Source organism: Pseudorasbora parva, chromosome 5 (assembly GCF_024679245.1).
Source record: "Pseudorasbora parva isolate DD20220531a chromosome 5, ASM2467924v1, whole genome shotgun sequence".
Lineage (NCBI taxonomy): Eukaryota > Metazoa > Chordata > Actinopteri > Cypriniformes > Gobionidae > Pseudorasbora > Pseudorasbora parva.
Window position 1 is genome coordinate 10,973,992 of NC_090176.1, and position 23,556 is coordinate 10,997,547.

The following is a 23,556-nucleotide window of genomic DNA, read 5'->3' on the forward strand; positions in this document are numbered from 1 at the left end:
TGTCCGCGGCGATAGAGCGACAGAACGAGAATTGGAAGCGTGAGTTAAAACTCTGTCCGCGGCGCTTCTAGCACGGCGAGAGCTTCGGCTCGAGTTAGTTTATTCACTCTAGTATTCTCTGTCCGCGGCGATATCGCCACTGAACTAGAGAAGAGGAAGAGTGAGGAAAAACTCCGTCTGTCCGCGGCGCCTCCTCAGCGCGACGGTATAGTGACGAGAGCTTAGGCTCGAGTTCGCCTATTCACTCTAGTATTCTCTGTCCGCGGCTGTAGCGCGACGGAATGAGAGAAGAGTGAGAACAACTCTGTGGCAGCGGCGGAAGAAGAGCCGCGGCGGCGGCAGAGTGAAGAGAGCTTCGGCTTGAGTGTGCTCATGTCCTCTAACATTCTCTCTTTCCGCGGCGCTATTCAGCGCGACGGGACGAGAGCAGAGGGAGAGTGAGAAGAGCTCCGTCTTTCCGCGGCGCTTAACGACGCGGCGGAACGAGAGAGTCCTCGAGTAGAACAAGCCTGTAAGCTCTAGAAGTGGCGTTGCAGCGGCAACACACACACAAACACATATAACACTCAACATAGACACAGTTTAAAGGATATATAACGCCGGATGGCGTAGCTGGAGCGGCAGAGAAGGCGGAGAGGGAGTCCGTCGTCCTCAGCTGCAGGTTCCGCTGGTGCCTTTTCAACGGCGGTGCTTCTTCCGGAGACCAGCGAAGGTATCGCTGAAGGAGATAAAATCTGACACCTATGGCGAATTAGGGTCTTATATAGCCTCCTGTATGCAAATATAAGCACCTTTTTCGGCGGGCTTCTGGAACGCCCCCCATTGGTTCGTTCCTCTCAGCCGCCTCACCATAGGTTCCTGCAGTTGCCGCGGCCCGGCCAATCAGAGCGCTCCTCGCGCTGGGCTATGGCCGTGCAGCTCACTGCGCTTTACATAGATACCTTTATTAAAAGTTTTGCTTCACATTCTCGAGAAAAGGAGTTTTTCCCATACGTAATACGAGGAACCTCTCTCGAAAGGGAACTTATTGTATTTGTGCCGGTTTTTATTCTCCTGTAAAATGCATCGTGCAGACCAAACCGTAAGGGCTAGAGACTTGAAACTTGACCAATAGGTAGTACAAAAATCGAGATGTTATCAAATTATGAGCCAGATTGGCCAATAGGTGGCGCTATAACGATCAAATGCGCGAAACTGCTCATAACTCCTAGACCGTTTGCCTAGCCTCAAGTGCCTTATATGTTGGAATCCTTGGCTCGAGATGGACCAGACGCACGCCTTGGATTGGCTCGTGACCTGGAAAATGTCTGGCTATTTTGGCTTTTTCCAAAAACCTACTTTTGCAAAGTAGTCCTAGGATTTTGGCCAGACCGGAACCAAACCGGAAATTTGGGTTCAGGGTTCCTAAGGGCCGCCAAGTTTGAGGGGAGAGAAGCCCCTTTTTACTTTAATGACTATAGCTCGTCAAAGGAACAAGATATTTTCAACAAGCTCAGCACACCTATGTAAGAGCTCATTCTGTGGTCACCCGAAAAAGGACGCGGCGACTGGCCTCTTGGTGGCGCTATAGCGCTTAAAAAGGTGTCAAAATGATGCATTTCTATGGAAAATCCCATTAAATGCTTGAAAGCCGCCCTCTTCCTGCCCTATTTGCATACAGATTCTCAAAATCGGGCGTGCCCATGCGTCACGTTACCCATAAGAACCTTGCAGATTTTTATGGACGTCGGACCATCGGTGGGGCTTTAACTGTTAGAAAGGTCAATTCAATTCAATTCAAACTTTATTGTCATGTGTTCCGGAGACAGTCGTCACACAGAACAATGAAAATCTTATTCTGTGAATCCTCCCAGCAGCATTAAACATCAATTAAGCAAATAAAAAGTAAGCAGCATTAAACATCAATTAAGCAAATAAAAAGTAACACAGATAACAAAGAAACATACAACAACAATGTGTATGTATGCATGTGTTCAGTGCAAAATTCACATAAATAGGTTGTCAGTAGTTATGTTATGTCGCATGTTTCTATGTTTTTTTGTGTTTGTGTGTGTGTGTGTGTGTGTGTGTGTGTGTGTGTGTGTGTGTGTGTGTGTGTGTGTGTGTGTGCGTGTGCATTTATGTGTATGCAAGGTGGAATGTAGCATTACAAGATCAGAGAGTAGTCTGTAGTGTAGGTGGAAGGGGCATTGGGTGTGTGTTATTCACAAGCCTAATGGCCTGTGGATAAAAGCAGTTTTTTAGTCTTGTTGTTCTTGATTTCACACTTCTATAGTGTCTTCCTGATGGTAGAAGTGTGAATAAGTTATTCTGAGGGTGGCTACTGTCTCTTATGATGTTGCAGGCTGTTGACCCTGGCCTGGTAAATAGTCTCCAGCGTTGATAGGGCTGTTCCTGTAAGTTTTTCAGCTGCTCTCACCACCTGTTGCAGAGTCTTGCGATCCCGTGCTGTGCAACTTCCAAACCAGACTGTGATAGAGCTGGTGAGGATGCTCTCAATTGTACACCTGTAGAAGCTGCTGAGTATTTTTCCTGGCATGCCAAATTTCCTCAGCCTTCTTAAAGGTCCCGTTCTTCGCGATTCCATCTTTCAAACTTTAGTTTGTGTGTAACGTTGCTGTTAGAGCCTAAATAATACCTGTAAAATTATAAAGCTCAAAGTTCAATGCCAAGCGAGATATTTTATTTAAGAGAAGTTCCCTTTCAGAGCCTACAGCGAACGGCCGGTTTGAACTACAGCAGGAAGTGCAGGGATGTAATGACGTCACTAGAACCGCTTGTTGACTAACCCTCCGCTCACAAGAACATGCAAAAAAGGGGGCGTGGTTTTGTTGCTCTCCCACGTGGAGAAGAGCGTGCATTCAGCATTTGCATCTCCCTGTTATGGTAAGAGGCGGGACCTTTCCGGGCAAAGTGCGCTAAGCTGCTGTCCAATCACAACACGGGAAGCGCTGGCCCAATCAGAACTCGTTACGTATTTCTGAAGGAGGGACTTCATAGAACAAGGAAATCATCAGGCCGTTTTTAGGACAGAGGAAACAGCGCTGTACAGATAAGTAAATTGTGTGAAAAATACTGTTTTTTTACACGTGAAACATGAACTCATGTTATATTGCACACTGTAAACATAATCAAAGCTTCAAAAACACGCAAAGAATGGGACCTTTAAAGTCTAAGTCGAGTTGCAAGTCTTTTGTCAAGTCGAGTCCGTACATTTTGTCAAGTCGAGTCCGAAGTCATCAAATTCATGACTTGAGTCTGACTCGAGTTCAAGTCACATGACTCGAGTCCACACCTCTGGTATTAGGATATAATAGGTCAGTTTTAATTATGTGCAAATGTATTTTTTAGAGCTCAAAATATTGTAAGTTCAGAAGACCAGGAGACCTTTAATTATTTATTTAATTAAAGTTTGTTAAATGTTCGCCGGTTCCCGCCTCCTTCCATCCCATCTAAGAACCTCGTTACACTGGTGAGGGGGATCACGGTGCTGAGGAGGTCGGGCAGCATGGATGGATGAAGACCACGAGGGCTGCCCGAGGCGATGGTGCTTGAGCGAGGAAGGTGGGACAGAGAGCTCGCTGCCGTGCCCCTGGGTCGAGGTGGGGTGGCTGCTGCCGTCCGCCGGTTAGGGGAGGAGCAGGGAGCGCGGGGCTCGCTGCCTGCTCCCTCAGTAGGAGGAGTCACCGCCGGTTTCCAGGTGACAGAGGAAGATCGAGCTGTCCACTAAGCGTCCAGTGCCATCGCACAGCACCGCGAGGAAGAGCCTCTCAGCGGGCAAAGGGCTAAATGGCAGTGTGTCCGGGAACTGGACCAGATTTTTTTCTCTTTTTTCCTTTTTTTTCTTTCTCCCCTCTCCCGTTCTGCCGCTCCTTGTGATCCCCTCTCACTTTTTTTTCTCTCGCCTCTCTGTCCTTACCCCCAGGTGCCGCGGCCACCGTGATCACCCCCCCCCCTCGTTTTGTTTATTTATTTATTTATTTATTAATGTTCGCCGGTTCCCGCCTCTCGTTAGAGACTGGCTGACTGTAAATTATATTTGATCTGTTCTTAAATACCTCAGTATCTGCAGCTGACAGTTTGAACTCTTCAGTCCATCAGAGAGCAGTTTTACTGCTGAATCATGAAGGTCATTGTTACTCAGGTCCAACTCTCTCAGGACACAGTTTGAGAATTGAAGAACTGATGACAAACTCTCACAGCAAAGAACAGTGAGTTTACAGTGAGTAAGACTGAAAGAGAGAAGAACATGTACATCAACACTCAGACCATCTACAAACACAAAAACATTATGATCGGCTGAGTGTAAATTATATTTGATATGTTCTTAAATACCTCAGTATCTGCAGCTGACAGTTTGAACTCTTCAGTCCTTTAGAGAGCAGTTTTACTGCTGAATGATGAAGGTCATTGTAACTCAGGCCCAGCTCTCTCAGGACACAGTTTGAGGATTGAAGAGCTGATGACAAATTCTCACAGCCATGAACAGTGAGATTACATTGAGTAAGACTGAAAGAGAGAAGAACACACACATCAACAGTCAGATCATCTACAAACACACACCGACATTATGACCATCGGACTGTAAATTCTCTCTCAAATGTTCTTAAATACCTCAGAATCTGCAGATGACAGTTTGGACTCTTCAGTCCATCAGAGAGCAGTTTTACTGCTGAATCCTGCAGGTTATTGTTACTCAGGTCCAGCTCTCTCAGGGCACAGTTTGAGGATTGAAGAGCTGATGACAAACTCTCACAACACTGATCAGTGAGATTACAGCCAGCAAGACTAGAAAAGAATAAATAATATAACATTAAAACAATTATGAAATAACAATAAAGGAATTGCCAATTGTCTGTCATCAGGAATCTGGAACAATTCTTTTTAACATTCTAGTCTGAATGAAAGATGAAAAAATTGAATCATTGTATCATTCAAAAGAAAATTCAATCTTTTTATCAATCAAGTTCATGAAAGGTGCAGTAAATTATTTTTTAAAAACACTGTTGAAAGTGGATTGGATCAGGCACCATAACACACTTATGCAATCAGCAGCAGAGGGCATGTCCACTCATGATGGGGGAGGAGAGACAGTGAGCCAATCAACAGTAGAGAGAGAGAGAGAGAGAGAGAGAGAGAGAGAGAGAGAGAGAGAGAGAGAGAGAGAATAATAATAATGTGTTCGATTTATATAGCGCTTTTCAAGGCACTCAAAGCGTTTTACATTGAAGGGGGGCTTTACATCCTCAACCACCACCAATGTGCAGATGGTGCGACGCAACCATATTGCACCAGAACGCTCACCACACATCAGCTGATTGGTGGAGAGGAGACCGAGTGATGAAGCCAATCAGGAGAGGGGGATTATTAGGAGGCCATGATGGACAGAGGACAATGGGCAAATTTGGCCAGGATGCCTAGAGAGAGAGAGAGAGAGAAAGAGAGAGAGAGAGAGAGAGAGAGAGAGAGAGAGCGAGAGAGAGAGAGAGAGAGCGCAAGATGAAGAATTAAAGAAAGACTATAGAAAGAGATATGGCTGAGAGACATTACAAAAGACAAAAGGTCAGAGGAATATCACCGGAAAAAGAAGGGTTATGATCAAGAAAGAGCTTTATGATACATGTTAATATTAGATCATATTTCCAGCACTGGAGAGACCTAAGCAGGAAGGCATGAAAATTGACGCCAATGTTGTTTTGATTTTGCTCTCTCTCTCTCTCTCTCTCTCTCTCTCTCTCTCTCTCTCTCTCTCTCTCTCTCTCTCTCTCTCTCTCGATATATATATATATATATATATATACATTGTTAACAAGTAAAACTGGTGACTAACAACAATCTCTTGCTTGTATATACTCTTGTGTATTGTATGTTTATTTTTTTGTTCTCCCTTGTCATTCGTTCTTCATTATTTTTCTTCACGGGATGAACTTCAAATGGCCTGCAGCTTGTCTATTGCTGGTTATAGACCAATTACCATAAAGCCATTCTAGATACCATATTAATAATACTGTTATATTTTTACCATGGCAGTTGAGTGCCATGTGTGTGTAGCGACTCAGGCGAATCAAACACAAAATCGCCAGTTACATTAAACAAATATGTTTTGAATGCTTTGTGCTTAGTAACAGACCTTCCCCCAACACAACAGAGAAAGATTCTCCGTTACCCTGGAAACCATCTGATAAGACGTTTTACGGTCCAAAAGAATTTGGCCACAGGAAAAGTTTCAGACACAAAGAGTTTAAGACACGAAGCTTGTAAAACACATGCTTTTACCTCAAATTATAGACAAACCATCTATAAATGAACATGCACCCCAGGACATTATATGTAAACACATAACTGTCTTGTAAAATGTTTCTTCTGTATGGTATTTTGCATCTTTTTGTCTTTGTCTTAACAATTTACTAGTTTAGGTAACCTCATATATGTCATGTCTCCTATCAAATTAATGCTCACTTCACGACTTACACTTCCATGTATGTCACTTATTCAGAGAATGCAGTGTATGTTTGTTGCATTAATTAGAGTATGAAAGGGCAGAGACCCATTGATTCAAGCTTGAAACAAAGAGCCATAAAATCTCCAGAGGAATTTCCCGCTTGGAAATCCCAACAATCTCATTGGTTAAGTCTAACCCAGGAGGGTGGGACTACTCCCAGACCTTAAAAAGGGAGGTGCTCGGATGCCCCCTCTCTCTCTTCTCTCTCTGGCTGAACCAACACGTCATCGTGGCTGGCCCTTGAGCCAGGCCACCAATGCAGGCCCTCCAAGCAGGGAGGGCCTCCATACACAGAGCCATGTGCTGTGTGGGACCAGAAACCGAGGCCCACACACGACTATTGGGCCAGCAGGCCCCAACACTCTCTCTCTCCCTTGCTCTCCTCGCTTCCCTACTGATCCATCAACTTCCTAGCCCCCGAGGGCATTCTTCAGAGGGAGAACACAGCCCATTTCTAGAGCTACCAGCCGCTCCACACCGACCTCGGGAAGAACCGCCGGACACGCAGGACATTTGAACTCGGAACACACGCACACACGCGAGAAGCCAAAACTAAAGCAAGTATTCTTATTTCTAAATTCAAACTGCTGTTAAGAGGGTCGTGTTATTTTCCCGTTGGGACAAGTTAACCCCTTGAGATCTCTGTGTGATAAACTGAAGTGAAGCTACAACATGTAATATTATTAATAATATGTACTTGTTTCACTTGTGGAAAATATTGGAGGGAGGTGAAACCAAAAAGAATAATAAAAGATGCACCCACTATTTTAAAGCTGATGTCTGGGCATATTTCGGCTTTTATGAGCAAACTGGTAAGCACAAACTGGACAAGACAGACGCTGTATGCCAAGCCTTTCACAAACTAATACATTTTTAAGGAAAAAGTGCAGAGAGCTGCTTGATTTATTTGTTGTTTGTTGATTTTCAAATATATAACTTGTTGAAATGTTTTAAGTGTGTGCATCTGTTCTTTTTGAACACTTTCATCTATATTTGAACTAGACATGTGCCGGTTTACAATAATGCGATTTATCACGATATAATGCATTCAAGAAAACTTTGCCCATCAACCGTATAAAATGCTCAACACCACAGTATTCTACGTCAAAGGGAAGCGCTCAGGTGTAAATGAGAAGCACATGAACGAGTGAAGGAGACATGCTGCTGAAGTGTCGCTGATTGACAACAGAGGTCGCTGATGAACTGCAGAATGCAGCGCTTACCCCGGAAACCCGCAAACAAACAAAAAACGCATGTAGTTGTTATTCGTTTTTTGTTATCTCAATGTTGTTCATCACAACACCAAATACTTAATACTTATAGACTTAAAGAGGTACTTCAGCGCTGGGAAGATGAATCTGTATTTAAACTGGGACATTAATGTAGTAGAAATGTGAAATTATTTTTTTATTTGGTGCTTTCTAGACTGAGAAAAGACAGAAAATGTATTTTTGTCTCATGGGGATGAAAGACTACAATTCCCAGAATGCTTCGCTGCCCTGTGAGGCCATTCACAAAGCCACCGCTACTGGATTACAGAGACTGAGTTCCTACAATTAAATACTGAACGTGTGTTCAATATAACGATCGAGTTGCCGCGTGAGTCTCACAGCAGACTCAGATTAGGAGTCAGATTACTTTCATAAAAAATAATTTGAGAAGTTAAAAGACTTACATTGCTTAGCATCCGTTTAAATTAATGCCTGTAGCTGAGCTGTGCTGTAAGTGTGATCTCCATTCCCCATGCACGAGTTGAAAACATGCGGAAATGGGGAGTTAGACCGAGTTTCGTAAGATGGCGCACGGTTGGTTGGGCTCCGTGCTCCCCTTGCTTTTAACTCATAAAACTGGCAATTTTATGCATTCTGATAGACTTTCTTTTGACATTAAGAATAATAAGCAGCGAATGTGTGAAAATGTCAATAAACCAGAAGCTGTAAGTAAGAAGGATAAACAATAACAACAAATGAAACGATGCGGTGGAGCAAACAAACAGTGTCAGCGTTCAGATCTGCTGTTTACCTGTTTGGTGTGGCTTCTTCTGCTGCTAATATTTGGATCACTGGTCCTAATAATTCCACAAAACGAGCCTGACAGTCAACTGTGCCACATGCCTTATCTAAACAACGTTGGATATGGCCGATTTACCATCTACTATTCCCTACTGAAGTTTGGAAATGCACGCGTAACAGCTTTGCGCACCAAAATGGAGTTGGGTGGCAGGAGGAAAGATAGCGGGCGCGCTATAATATATCTCTCTTTTCTGGTCCTGCTGGCTGGAGATGTCCAGCTTAATCCTGGCCCAGACGCTGAATGTGCGCCTTGGGCCCATGCTGCCGACGTGGGGCTGGGTCCCGGGGCGGATGCAGGGCGGGGAGTGGCAGGCTGGATTGGCGAGCGGGCAGAAGCCTTCGTGGCAGAGCTAGAGTGTCATCTGCGGCGGCCAGCAGACACGGAGGTGGATGGCGGTTTTCCGGCTGGAGCCGGCTGTGGGTGCTCTGTGCGGACGAGTGTTCGGGTTCTGGATGGTGCGGAGGTGGTGGCTCCGTGTGACGGCATCAACCGGGCTGCGGCGGGGGTTGCGCCCGCGGAGGTCTCGGCGGACTACTGGAGCGACCAGGCCCCTCTTTTTGTGGATTCTTTTGTGGACGAGGCAAAGAAGGCCATAGTGGAGACGGATTTAAAATCACTATGTGAGCAAGGATCCAGAGGTGCTCCTAACCGTAAGATTGACTATATTAAGAGTAACATCAACACAACTCATAAAGTCAAGTATAAGCGAACAAACAGGGACACTAATGACAGTATAAAAACTTTGCAGTCACAAGCAATAATAAAGCAGAGACAATATTTATTCTTCCAGACAGTAAATCATGCGAAAATAATCTGGGATAATACAGTAAAACCTAAGGGTATTTTGGGAGGGCATTTAAACATTAGAAGCCTGTATCCAAAATGTGAAGAGATAAGAATTTTGCTAATTGGTTCCAATCTTGATTATTTGTGCCTAGGTGAAACATGGTTGCATAATACAATTCCTACCTCAATGATAGATGTGCCTGGATATAAGTGCTATAGAAAGGACAGGGTAACTGGTAGAGGAGGAGGAGTACTGGTTTACATTAGAGACTCCTTTAATACCAAGGAAGTACAATTAGATGAATCTATATCAACTGAAAGTCTATGTGTTAATGTGGTTTTATCTTCACGCATGATGTTTAACATTCTTGTAGTGTATAATCCACCATCTAGTTGCCTAGAAACCTTTTATCAAAATTTGGAAAAAATTCTTAAAACTTTTAAACCAAAGAGTGAGATGCTTATTTATGGCGATACTAATGTTAATTGGTTAAATAAATCCACTAGAAAACGACTTAAAGAACTTACATCAAAATATGACTTTCATCAATTTGTAAATGGACCCACTCGCTTGACAAAAACATCGCAGACAGCAATAGATTTAGCTTTCTCAAATAAGCCGGAAAGAGTATTAAAAACATATAATTTGGTGTGTGGCCTATCAGACCATAACATGATATTAATTTCTAGAAAACTCTCAAAAAAACGTTTAAATGAATATAAATATGACCGGAAAGCCACCAAGTTAACAATCCCTCGCAAGGATCTTATTAAATTTGAGAAAGAGTTAGCAAACATTAATTGGGATGAAGTCTCCAAACATAGTCAAGTAAACGAGTGTTGTGATATATTTACTTCTACATTGAGTAATACTTTGAATAAGTTCTTAAAACAATGTAAAAGGCCACAGAGAAAAGTACAGCTTCCATGGGTTAGTGATACAGTTCGACAGCTGATTAAAAAAAGAGATTTTTCTTTAAAAACCTATCTTAAAACCAGATATGACACAGATCTGATGTTATTTAAAGGCTTACGAAATCAAGTAGTAAAAGAATTGCGTAACTTAAAAGCAAATTATTATATGAATATTTTAACTGAAGCTAAAGGAAATTGTAAAGCAATGTGGAAACAAATTAACAGTCTAATTAAACCTAATGTAAATACAAATCATTTGACTGAACTAAATTGTGAAGGAAAAAACATAGCAGAACCTGTCCAAATTGCAAATGCTTTTAATAATTTTTTTATTGAATCAGTACAAGATCTTGCTTCTAATTTTTTAGACGAAGAGCTTAATTTAAACACATTGTCATCAGCAAATGAGAATGCCTTTAAAATTAGAGAAGTGGATCAAGCAGTGGTACTGAAAGCTATTTCAGACCTGAATATTAATTTATCCAAAGACAATTACAACATAGATGCAACTTTTCTTAAAAAATATTCTCAAAATGTAATTTTACCTTTGACCCACATTATAAATGTCTCTATTAGAACTGGAGTATTTCCAGATGCTTGGAAAAAAGCACTGGTTAAACCCATCCTGAAGTCCGGGGATACCACAGATGTTAGTAACTATAGACCTATAAGTCTGGTTCCGGTAATGTCAAAAATAATAGAAAAAATAGTTTCAGGACAGCTAACCCAATATTTAGAAACACATCAGTATATCCACCCTCAACAGTATGGTTTCAGACAGAACCATTCCACTGAATCAGCCATCTGCGCATTGTTGGAAAATGTTGTGCAGCCGCTTGATCGAGGAAACATCGTGGGTGTAGTATTCCTGGACTTAAAGAGGGCATTCGACACCGTAAACCACAGCCATCTTATCTCAAGACTGTCCTCATATAATATGTCACGTCAGACATTATTATGGTTTGCGTCATATTTACAGGGTCGCGAACAATGTGTGGTGATTGATCATGTAAAATCTGCCCCTTGTAAAATTAAGACCGGAATCCCTCAGGGAACCATACTGGGGCCTATCCTATTCAGCCTGTATGTGAACGAGCTGCCAGAAGTGTGTCCTGAAGTTGGCCTTCAGATGTATGCCGACGACACAGTGGTTTATGTGTCCGGTAAAAGCCCTGTTGTTATTGGCAATACACTTACTAAAAGTCTTGAGAAAGTATCGAATTGGCTTAATAAATCATGTTTAACACTTAATCTGAGGAAAACGAAATCTATGTGTTTTTCTATAAAAAGAAAACGGATAACAAATGATCTTAACATAAAAATAAATGGTGAACTTATTGATCAGGTAGAACAAGAAAAATATTTAGGAGTAATTTTAGATTCTCAGCTAAATTTTAAAAGTCATATTAAGAAGATTTCAAGAAAAATGAAAACAAGCATGAACTGTTTCAGAATGATCAGGAGCCATTTGACATTTGAATGTGCACATGTGTTTCTGAACGCTATGATCCTGTCTCACCTGTCATACTGTACCACTGTTTGGTCCCTGACTAGCCAAACTACTCTAAAGCCTATTGAGAGGCTTTATAACCGTGCCCTAAAAATTTTAGATAACAAGCCTATTCGATTTCACCATTGTTATATTTTAAGTAAACATAAACTCTTAAATTTTGTTAATTTTGTCAATCTTAGACACATAACGTTGTTTTTTAAATGTTTGACTGGACTAGCACCTGAGCCATTGTGTAAATTTGTCAACAGATTAGAATTTTCTCGATCAACAAGAGCGGCTACATGTGGAGACTGTAAAGTTCCCTTTTGTAAAACATCTTTTGCCCAAAATGTTTTTTCTGTGAAAGGAGCTAACCTGTGGAATCGGCTTCCAACACATATAAAATTTTTAACTAAACTGTCCGTCTTTAAAAAAGTTACAAGAACTTGGTTTTTACAGCAGCAGAAGTGTGATCATGCCATATGAGGGGAATATATGAAATGTGACTTGTGTAAGTTTAAAGACATGTGCTTATCGGATACATTTATCTTTCTTGGAGCTAACTGGTTTCTGGACATTTTTTATTTATTTATTTATGTTGTTGTTGTGTTTTTTTTTTTTTTTTTTTTTTTTTTGTGTGTGTGTGTGGTTATTTCTTCATTGTCTTAATCTGTTAAAAAGCCTTTCTAGGGACAGGTGTTGCGAATTAGCCCTGGCTAAAAACACTGTGATACACGCAACGGATAATTCTTTATGTAATAATCTTTGTCGACTTTGTATCTGTCCCTATTCAAATAAACAATAAATAAATAAATAAATAAATGGCTCCCTCTGCAGGCTGTAGCCTTTAGCCTCTGGGCAATCATTCCTCTCGTGACGCAAATATCGTCAATTTGCGTCACGAGAGGAATTTTTCCAGAAATAAAATGCATAAATCTCTCGTCTCAGGGGGATATAAGAGGGGGGAGCACGATCATTTGAATATACTCCAGGGTTTCTACTGATACAAAGCCATATGTTAATCGCTGAAGTAACCCTTTAATAGGCTATTTATTTTCAAACTTAAACATTTTTATGTTCTAATCTGGACTACAACATGCCCTAATAATTAGAACTGTTCTAATTATTTGTTATTGTTCAGTAAAACTTTGAGACATACGACTTCATTAGTTAACATGTTAATTCATCATTACCAACTGACAATGAAAAAGATTTATAAAGAATTAATAATTCTAAGTAATGTTAATTTCTTAGTTACTGTTTAATAACATTAAAATCAAAATAACTTTTTTAATGGACCTAAGATAAAACTAACAATATCAGTATTTTTTAACTAACATTAAAAAAAAACATTATAGGGCCTACTTTCTGTACCAAATGTAGCTATTGCTCAATCTTAGTTAATGCATTAAATAATGAGACCTTATTGTAATTTGTTACCTGTTGTTCTTTATATCCTAATTCTTTTGCACTTTAATCTGTTTGAAAATTGTACTTTTACAGCTCTGAAAAAAATCTTAATTTTTTTCCAGAGCTATATATATTTTTGTTGCATTATTGTATTTAAACATTCAGTTATTTTTGTTCTTACAAAAATACAGTATTGTTCAAAATAATAGCAGTACAATGTGACTAACCAGAATAATCAAGGTTTTTAGTATATTTTTTATTGCTACGTGGCAAACAAGTTACCAGTAGGTTCAGTAGATTGTCAGAAAACAAACAAGACCCAGCATTCATGATATGCACGCTCTTAAGGCTGTGCAATTGGGCAATTAGTTGAAAGGGGTGTGTTCAAAAAAATAGCAGTGTCTACCTTTGACTGTACAAACTCAAAACTATTTTGTACAAACATTTTTTTTCTGGAATTTAGCAATCCTGTGAATCACTAAACTAATATTTAGTTGTATGACCACAGTTTTTTAAAACTGCTCGAAATCTGTGTGGGATGGAGTCAACCAACTTGTGGCACCTCTCTGTTATTCCACTCCATGATTCTTTAACAACATTCCACAATTCATTCACATTTCTTGGTTTTGCTTCAGAAACAGCATTTTTGATATCACCCCACAAGTTCTCAATTGGATTAAGGTCTGGAGATTGGGCTGGCCACTCCATAACATTAATTTTGTTGGTTTGGAACCAAGACTTTGCCCGTTTACTAGTGTGTTTTGGGTCATTGTCTTGTTGAAACAACCATTTCAAGGGCATGTCCTCTTCAGCATAGGGCAACATGACCTCTTCAAGTATTTTAACATATGCAAACTGATCCATGATCCCTGGTATGCGATAAATAGGCCCAACACCATAGTAGGAGAAACATGCCCATATCATGATGCTTGCACCTCCATGCTTCACTGTCTTCACTGTGTACTGTGGCTTGAATTCTGAGTTTGGGGGTCGTCTCACAAACTGCCTGTGGCCCTTGGACCCAAAAAGAACAATTTTACTCTCATCAGTCCACAAAATGTTCCTCCATTTCTCTTTAGGCCAGTTGATGTGTTCTTTGGCAAATTGTAACCTCTTCTGCACATGCCTTTTTTTTAACAGAGGGACTTTGCGGGGGATTCTTGAAAATAGATTAGCTTCACACAGACGTCTTCTAACTGTCATCGTACTTACAGGTAACTCCAGACTGTCTTTGATCATCCTGGAGGTGATCATTGGCTGAGCCTTTGCCATTCTGGTTATTCTTCTATCCATTTTGATGGTTGTCTTCCGTTTTCTTCCACGTCTCTCTGGTTTTGCTCTCCATTTTAAGGCATTGGAGATCATTTTAGCTGAACAGCCTATCATTTTTTGCACCTCTTTATAGGTTTTCCCCTCTCTAATCAACTTTTTAATCAAAGTACGCTGTTCTTCTGAACAATGTCTTGAACGACCCATTTTCCTCAGCTTTCAAATGCATGTTCAACAAGTGTTGGCTTCATCCTTAAATAGGGGCCACCTGATTCACACCTGTTTCTTCACAAAATTGATGACCTCAGTGATTAAATGCCACGCTGCTATTTTTTTGAACACACCCCTTTCAACTAATTCAACTAATTGCCTAATTGCACAGCCTTAAGAGCGTGCATATCATGAATGCTGGGTCTCATTTGTTTTCTGAGAATCTACTGAACCTACTGGTAACTTGTTTGCCACGTAGCAATAAAAAAATATACGAAAAACCTTGATTATTCTGGTTAGTCACATTTTACTGCTATTATTTTGAACAATACTGTAGTTCTTAAAGCTGTTTTTTGCAACTTATTTCAATATCGTGATAATATTGTATAATGTAATAAAACGTCAGCAATTAATCGCAACATGAAAAATTGATATCGGCACATGCCTAATTTGAACAAAACCATGATGATATTGATAACCGTGATAAATTGCCCAGAAATTAAAATGAAGCTCAGCCTTTATAAACATCCATACGCCATTCTACAACATACAGACATGAACTGCTAAATGCATATTTCTTACTGTGACTCCACGTTTACCAATCAGAACTCCATACGGTGGATAATCTCCAAAACGTTATCCCTAATCTCATCATCTTCCTTACCTTCATCTTTACTGATCCTTTTGCATTACATGCAATAAAGTTTTTACTGCTGAAGTCCTGAATTATTTTTGTTTGCCTATTTTTGATCAGTCCAGAATTGCGTTGCAAACAGCGCTGGAGCCTCTATTGGTTGATACATTCCAGTATAAATAAAGTAACAAAAATAGATATTTTAATAGTATAATAGTAATTTGATAATCTATAAAAATTCATTCAAAATAGAAAAAATGGCTAATGAGCCAATAAGTGTTCCTCTTCTGCCATCTACTGGCTATAGTGGTCATTTATTTTTTCTTCTTCTTTTTTTTAATGTTGTAAATGTCCTTATGTTATTTTGATACTCAAAGAATACACAACAGGTGAATATAAAGTAATGATGCTAGCAAACACAAAAAATGACCCCAAAAAATATGTTTTAAATAGTGTTTAAAAAAATCATTTAAACTCAATTTATTCAACTCTTTATATTGAGGAGCTATATGCTATTCCATGAATGAATAACGCATTTGCCAGAAAGATCTCAGAGAATCTAAAAAGTGTTGAAATGACAGACAGCATCTGGATATAGTAGCTGATGCAGTGCTCTCACGTTATCTAACTGCAGTTAGAGTCTGACGATCTATTATATAACAAAATATACATCAACTCTATCGTACCTCATAAAATATATCTTCTATCAATATTCCTGAGAGGCCAATGATGCCATAAAATCTCAAAATATGCCGTAATTTCATCAGTTTGCTGAGATAACCTACACTGAAATTAAAGCTGTCATGAACTGGCTTTTTAAAAAAATGTATACTGTTGTCTGAGGTCAACTAATGACGTTCATGTGGTTTTTTTACATTCAAAAACATCATAACTAATAAGTAATAGGCTATTTTCTACACTGGTTTTGAGGCCCTCTCCAAAATGCTGGGTTCTGATGGGCGTGTCACTGGAGACTTGGAAATAAAAGCTCACGCTGGTTAGGGGAGGAGCAAGAAGAATCCTTAGCCCACGGCTAGGATTGGATAATATTTGCATGTTTAATGAGCTAAAGCTCCGCTGTCAGTCCACATGACGGAGAGGAGAGAATGAGGGAGAACCGACAACCAGAATGATTTTCTCGATCACAGGGCTCGCAAACGTCTTTATCAAACAAACACAATGTTTTATTTCTCATCGACACACGATTGATTGGACTATTACTTTTATATTACACATAGCCCGCAAGATCGGACGATATAAGCGCGAACTGCGCACACACATAAACGTCTGGCGCGCGCGCCGCCCTTCAGATGTCAATGAGAGAGAGAGAGAGAGAGAGAGAGAGAGAGAGAGAGAGAAAGAGAGAGAAAAAAAAAAAAAAGGATCAAGAATGGAATATAATGAGATTCATCGACCTGCCGGGCTTTGCGAGCCCTGGCCCATACGTGTCTGAGTCCAGCGTGCTAAAGGTATGCTCTGTTAGTCACATAAGCAAAACGATCTATAACATTGCAACACTATTACATATAAAAACACATTTTACTCACGTGTGTTGCACCCTTCCTGTCGTATCGAAATCAAGCATCGACCGGAGATTTGTTTACAAACGATCCCGAAGTGAACTGAAGTGAATATATCTTCCCCACGTGAGCTGGAACTTCATTAAAAATTAAGTTCAACCACTCATTCCTAATATAAGGATCAGAAGGAAGCTTATGCAGCGACTGTGTTTTTCCACAACCAGGAATAGCGCAATATCTTAATCTTCCTCTGCATGAAATTGTTGTTGACCAGCTAGCACGGAGGGCCCATGAGTCGGTGGGCGGGGCTACTGGATTAGAGGTGCTTTAGATTCTATAGAGGCAGTGTTTCGTCACGCACTGATGTCAGTATAAAGCACAGGACCGTTTGCTTAGCCTGATGCCTATAAAAGCTTTTCTTTGACTAACAAGGAAGTTTTCAGCTCTGAAACTTACAGGATATTCTTATATTACCATGACCTTTTATATATCAAGAGCTCAAAGGAAAGTTGATTCCTCAATTCCTCACCCCTTTAATGGTGTTCAATGCTGGGACTATTGGTCACTCCGTGACATGCGCTTTGCATGCCTTAGTTCCTATGGAAGTCTATGGGAGTATCGTAAATTTGTTTTTCCAGCAGCACTGGCCAAAACGTGATTGGTTGGAGCGAGAACGTTTCGGTTACGTATGTAACCCTCGTTCCCTAAGGAGGGAACGGAGACGTAACGTCAGTGACTTACGAATGGGGGTTTCGCTTAGAAGCCTATCATCTCCGAGACTAGACAGCGCCCAACGGCAGTGCCAATGCCATGGGCATGCGAGATTTGCATGCGTAACTCCGCCTACCCACGTGGGTATATAAGGAAGTAGCTGGCATAACCGCATTATGTTTTACCTGCTGAGGAGCCAAGTTGAACTCCGTTCCAGCGGTACAGCGGATGTGGCAACGGGACGTTACGTCTCCGTTCCCTCCTCAGGGAACGAGGGTTACAAACGTAACCGAGACGTTCCCTTTCGTTCAGTCACTCCGACGTAACGTCAGTGACTGACGAATGGGGGTCCCAATGAAATAACGCCACTCGGCTGTCTTCCAGTGCCCTGTGCAAGCGTGAGAGCCCTGATGCAAGTTAGGACGGTCAAAGGCCTCTACTTAACGCAGGAACGCCAAGGTACACTGGGAGGCATATTCCAGGAGGAGATATGCGCCAAGATGCCTACCCGTAGGGAGGACTTAAGAACAAGAGGGTACGAGAGGAGCACGAGGAGGATGTAGTCTCCTCGCACCCCTCAGGAACCTGATGACCAGGTCGTGCTTACTTACCATTTTACCGTCCAAGAGGTCATGATAGGCGGCGATAGCGGCCACATAAACCTTCAGGGTGGATGGAGACAGCCTTCGATTCAACCCTTCTAGGAGGAAAGAGAGCACAGACCCGATCGGGCATTTCCAGGGGTCTTCTTGGCGAGAAGAGCACCAATTGACAAAGAGGTTCCACTTCAACACATAGGCCTGTCTCGTGGACTCGGCCCGAGCGGAAGTGATGGTAGCCACCACCGGAGGTGGTAGGGTACTCAAACCTGCCGCGTCCCGTCCAGGAGCCACACGTGGAGGTTCCAAAGATCGGGACGCGGGTGCCACAGGGTGCCCCGTCTCTGAGAGAGTAGATCCTGTCTCAGAGGAATCGGCCAGGGAGGGGCTGTCGCAAGGAGAACTAGTTCTGGGAACCAGGTCCGGCCGTGCCAGTACGGGGCGACCAAAATGACCTGCTCCTTGTCCTCCCTGACCTTGCACAGAACACGTGCAAGAAGGCTCACTGGGGGAAACGCATACTTGCGTAGGCCCTGCGGCCAGCTGTGCGCCAGTGCATCCGTGCCGAGCGTGCCCTCGGTCAGGGAATAGTACAGGCTGCAATGGGACGAGTCGTGGGAGGCAAACAGATCTACCTGTGCGTCCCCGAACTGATCCCAGATCAGATGGACCGACTGGGGATGGAGTCTCCACTCCCCAGGGATTGGCTGAACCCGTGAGAGCTCGTCGGCTGCACGGTTCAGGATCCCCGGGATATGGACAGCATGAAGGGACCTCAGGCGCTTCTGACTCCATAGAACGAGATGGCGGGCGAGTTGAGACATGCGGCGTGAGCGTAGACCGCCCTGGTGGTTGATGTACGCTACTACGGCCGTGTTGTCCGATCTGACTAGTACGTGTTGACCCTTCAGCAACGCTAGGAAGCGGTGCAGGGCGAACCGTACTGCCAGCAACTCGAGGCAATTGATATGCAGGCGGCTCTGGCTCTCTGACCAAGAGCCGGCAGCTGCATGTCCATTGCACATGGCACCCCAACCCGTGGTGGACGCATCTGTTGACACAACAACATGCCGGGAAACTCGTTCTAAGGGCACACCTGCCCGTAGAAAGCTGAGGTTCGACCACTGGGTGAGTGTCTGAGTGAAGCGGTCTCATATGAAGCAATCCGAGCGGCGTCACCGCGGCTGCAGATGCCATATGCCCCAGGAGCCTCTGAAACAGTTTCAGTGGAACCGCACTCTTGCTCTCTATCTGACGGAGGCAAGTCAGCAGTGACTACGCGCGCACACCGGTAAGCTGCGCACACATGGCGACCGAGTCGATCTCCATACAGAGAAAAGAGATCCTCTGCACTGGGCAGAGTTTTCTCTTCTCCCAGTTGACCCGAAGGCCCAGACGAGCTAAGTGGAGGAGAACCAGATCTCTGTGTTCGTACACCCGGTCCCGAGAGTGGCCCAGTATGAGCCAGTCGTCGAGATAGTTCAGGATGCGAACCCCTTGTTGCCTGAGTGGCGCAAGGGCTGCCTCGACAATCTTCGTGAAGACGCGAGGGGACAGAGCTAGCCCGAATGGTAGTACGGCATACTGAAATGATATCTCCGCACGCATGACTGGGGCATTGGACCCCACCATGGTATACCGGACACCCCGGAAGCGGGGAGGAGCTCGCGCGAACTGAATCGTGTAGCCGAGCCGGATGGTCCGTGCGACCCAGCGGGACAGTCCCGGCAGCTGTAGCCACGCTCCCAGGGAGTGTACCAACGGGGTCATGCGGAGCACCGGCGTACCCTCGGCCCGGACTCGGGTGGCGTAGCGGCCCGGTGTCGGGGCGGCGGTAACAGCTGCGCCCTGACAGAGGAGACCAGGGAAGGACTCGCGTTCCACTGGGGTCTGCTTTGAGAGGGGGCTGGCGACAGAGAGGGACGAGAGCGACGTGGCCCGGGGGCGGCGCACACTGCCGTCACCGGTCTCTGGGTGCTCAGAGATGGGTATGTCAGTTCTTTCTTTAACCACAATAGGGTGCTGCCACCCCGGGGGGCGGCAGCGGAACGAAAGATTCTCCCCCGGCCCTCCACCGGGGAAGGAGTGGCCCTGCTGCCGTCTCCTGGAAAGAACTGCCCATCTCTGAGCTGCCCATCTCTGAGCTGCCCATCTCTGAGCTGGGCTGGCGCGGGTTCTTGCGGCGCGCTCCACGACGCGGCCCGGGTGAAGGCTGCTGCTGTGGCCGCGCGGGAGCGGGGGGGACCGCAGGAGGCCGCCCTCGGCGGCGAGGCAGCTGAGGCGACTGTGCCGGCGGCGCTTTGGGTGCAGCAGCGGGCCACCGGGGCAATATATGCTTTATAGCCTCAGTCTGCTTCTGAGCGGCCGAGAACTGTTGGGCGAAGCTCTCGACCGCACTGCCGAATAGCCCAGCCTGGGATATGGGGGGCGTCGAGGAAACGAGTCCGCTCGGCGTCCCGCATATCGGCCAGGTTGAGCCATAAATGTCTCTCCTGGACCACACATGTGGACATCACCCGGCCCAGGGAGCGTGCGGTAACCTTTGTCGCCCGGAGGGCGAGGTCGGTCGCGGCACGCAGCTCATCTCTGAGCCCTGGGTCGGCTCCACCCTCGTGCATGTCACATAGCAACCTGGCCTGGTAGGCCTGAAGAGTTGCCATGGCATGCAAAGAAGCGGCGGCCTGCCCCACAGCTCTGTAGGTCTTCGACACCATGGAAGATGTGAATCTACAGGCCTTGGAGAGGTGCTTAGGATCGCCACGCCAGGAGGAGGCGCTCTGGGGACACAGTTGCATTGCCACAGAACGCTCCACCGGGGGGACCCCAGTGTACCCTCTAGCCGCCGCCCCATCGAGGGCGGAGAAGGCGGAAGAGTTTGCCAAACGCTCGCGAGAAGACACGGGGGCCCCTCCACGAGTGCGCAACCTCCTCATGCACTTCCGGGAAGAAAGGAATTGGCGGCACGGCAGGACGGCTGTCCTGACGTGGCGCACCCAAAAACCAACCATTAAGCCGCGAACGCTCTGGCCGGGCGGAGGGTTCCACTCCAGACCAAGCGCCGCGGCCGCCCGGGCAAGCATGGCTGTCAGCTCCGGGTCCGACTCGGACAATGCTGGCGCGTCCGGAGGCGGCAGCACAGCCGAATCATCATCCTCGGAGGACTCTAGCCCACCTTGTGATGCGGTCACCGACATCTCGTCCTCCTCTGGAGCGCCGAACGAAACACGCAGACCGGTCGAAACCGAGGCTGCGGGCTCCATCACAACGCTCGCGGGTACCGGTGCAACAGAGGGGGGTGTGGGCCGAGGCATGAGCGTTGGAGCTGTGTTCCACACCATCACCCTCAGGTCACCCTGGCCACCAGCCGAAGAGACGCCCCGCGGACCGGATGATACCGAGGCCGCAGACACGTCAGATCGGAGGGTGACGGAGGGGACTCTCACTCCGGCGGCCACACGGAGATCATTGAGTCTCGACCGCAACACGGAGATGGCCATGTTCCCGCAGTGGGAACATGACTCATCCACAAGCGCCGCCTGAGCATGCTGGAAGCCCAAGCATGCCAGACAGTGCGAGTGCCCATCAGAAGAGTGTAGAGACCGGCCACACCCAGACGCACACGGGCGAGACATCCTGAAAAGGACGTGCCACGTGTGAGCTCTTTTGTGAGACGATTAACCTCGCAGTCGATGCCGAAGCGCCCAGGGGACCACACACCAACTGGAAACCAATCGTCTGACCAGCAGGCAGGAAGTATGTGACCGCTGGAACGCGCCGAACACCAACACCGACTGGAAGATCCTGATCGTCTTGAAGAACTGACTTAACTCAGAAGGCTTATAGGAGTGAAAGGTATGTAACCCTTGGCTCCGAAGCATTAAAACATAATGCGGTTATGCCAGCTACTTCCTTATATACCCACGTGGGTAGGCGGAGTTACGCATGCAAATCTCGCATGCCCATGGCATTGGCACTGCCATTGGGCGCTTTCTAGTCCCGGAGATGATAGGCTTCTAAGCGAAACCCCCATTCTTTAGTCACTGACGTTACGTCGGAGTGACTGAACGAAAGGGAACGTGATATGATTGGTCAGCACAATATGGCTGTTATCTGATTGGCCTAAGTAGACGGTGGGTGGAGTCTACCTGTTTGTGGATTTGTGTGAGTCTAGAGGCTAGAAAGGTTTCAAAATCCATGTGCTGTGCTGCGATTTACAAATGTGCAAGAAGAGATCCACCAATGTAGAGGAAGCCATCAACAAATGCACAGGAACCGATTCACAAATGACCGCAAGGCAGAGTTGTGTTTGTGACATAAAAATATTTGTGTGGATATTTTTTGTTATTCACAAATGTCATTGTATTTATTTGTGAATCTTATACATTTTTGTGAAACTCCTGGATACATTTGTGGATCTCATTCTATTTATTTGTGAATGTATTTAATTTTTGTGAATCTTTTCACATTTATTTGTGGATAACAATCTAATTCTTTGGAATAATGCAACAAAACTACCCTCATATATATTAGCTAATAATAATGTACAGTTGTCACCCAGAAGTTAAGATATTATTTAATATCAATAATAAATGTATAATAGTCTCCACTAATCCGTTTAACCAGGCCTGTGAATTTTTTTAACCCCTTACAATTCAAAGATCATATACGGCCTCAGATTACTATTGTTCAACATTCACTGCTCGTTAAACATCACACCATATTACTTTATCTGGACAAACTCAGTATCATCAGAAAGATTAAAGACTCCAGCTTCGATTTTTGAACACTGTTTATGATAAAACTGGGTTGCAGTGACATTAATTTCTTAATTTATATCAGGAGTGCATTATTATCGATCCGTTATGATATTTTGAATAGATTATCAGACGCACGTTCATTCTCTCTCGTCTGCACTGGCTCAGTTGCGTTTACACAGATCGCAAAGAACAGCTTTCAGTTTAGCTCTTAGTTCAAAAGTCCTCATATTTGGAGAAATATTGACATATCACATGTTTGCAAAATATTTCGTCATACAGAATACAATTTCTATTAATTTCTCACTGAATTTTTCGATATAAGAGTTAAAACATGCGCAGACCTCTCTCTGTCTCTCTTCTTAATGATATTCGCCCTCTGAGGTGTCATTCATCTTACTGCTGAACACCGCCCTCTGCACGACGCGCACCTCCTGTCTCGGACACTTCCTCATTCTGGCTCTGTGAAGAACGAGTCTGTTCGACATTTCTACGCGTGAACTAAATAGCTAATAAACACACGCTAACTATGGAATAAGGTTTTGTGTGATTGTTCATGTGATTTCAGCTATTTTATATCAATAATGGATGTTTACATTATGACTGCTAACAGGTGTAGCGATTAGCTCCATATAAAATGATAAATATAACATGTTTTAACATCACCATTTGAATGAAAAT

At 44.1% G+C, this 23,556-nt stretch overlaps 2 protein-coding genes across 3 annotated transcripts in view; both read right to left on the reverse strand.

The window, feature by feature from the left end:
- Positions 1-23,556, reverse strand: part of LOC137075054 (gastrula zinc finger protein XlCGF57.1-like) — a 421,471-nt gene that overhangs the window by 235,127 nt on the left and 162,788 nt on the right. The window lies entirely within an intron of this gene.
- Positions 1-23,556, reverse strand: part of LOC137075047 (NACHT, LRR and PYD domains-containing protein 3-like) — a 40,332-nt gene that overhangs the window by 12,263 nt on the left and 4,513 nt on the right. Inside the window, exons 2-4 of the mRNA XM_067443217.1 lie at positions 4,615-4,788; positions 4,336-4,509; positions 4,059-4,232 (exon numbers count right to left, since the gene is read on the reverse strand). Coding sequence (XP_067299318.1) covers positions 4,059-4,232; positions 4,336-4,509; positions 4,615-4,788 — 522 coding nt within the window. The remainder of the gene's footprint in view (positions 1-4,058; positions 4,233-4,335; positions 4,510-4,614; positions 4,789-23,556) is intronic.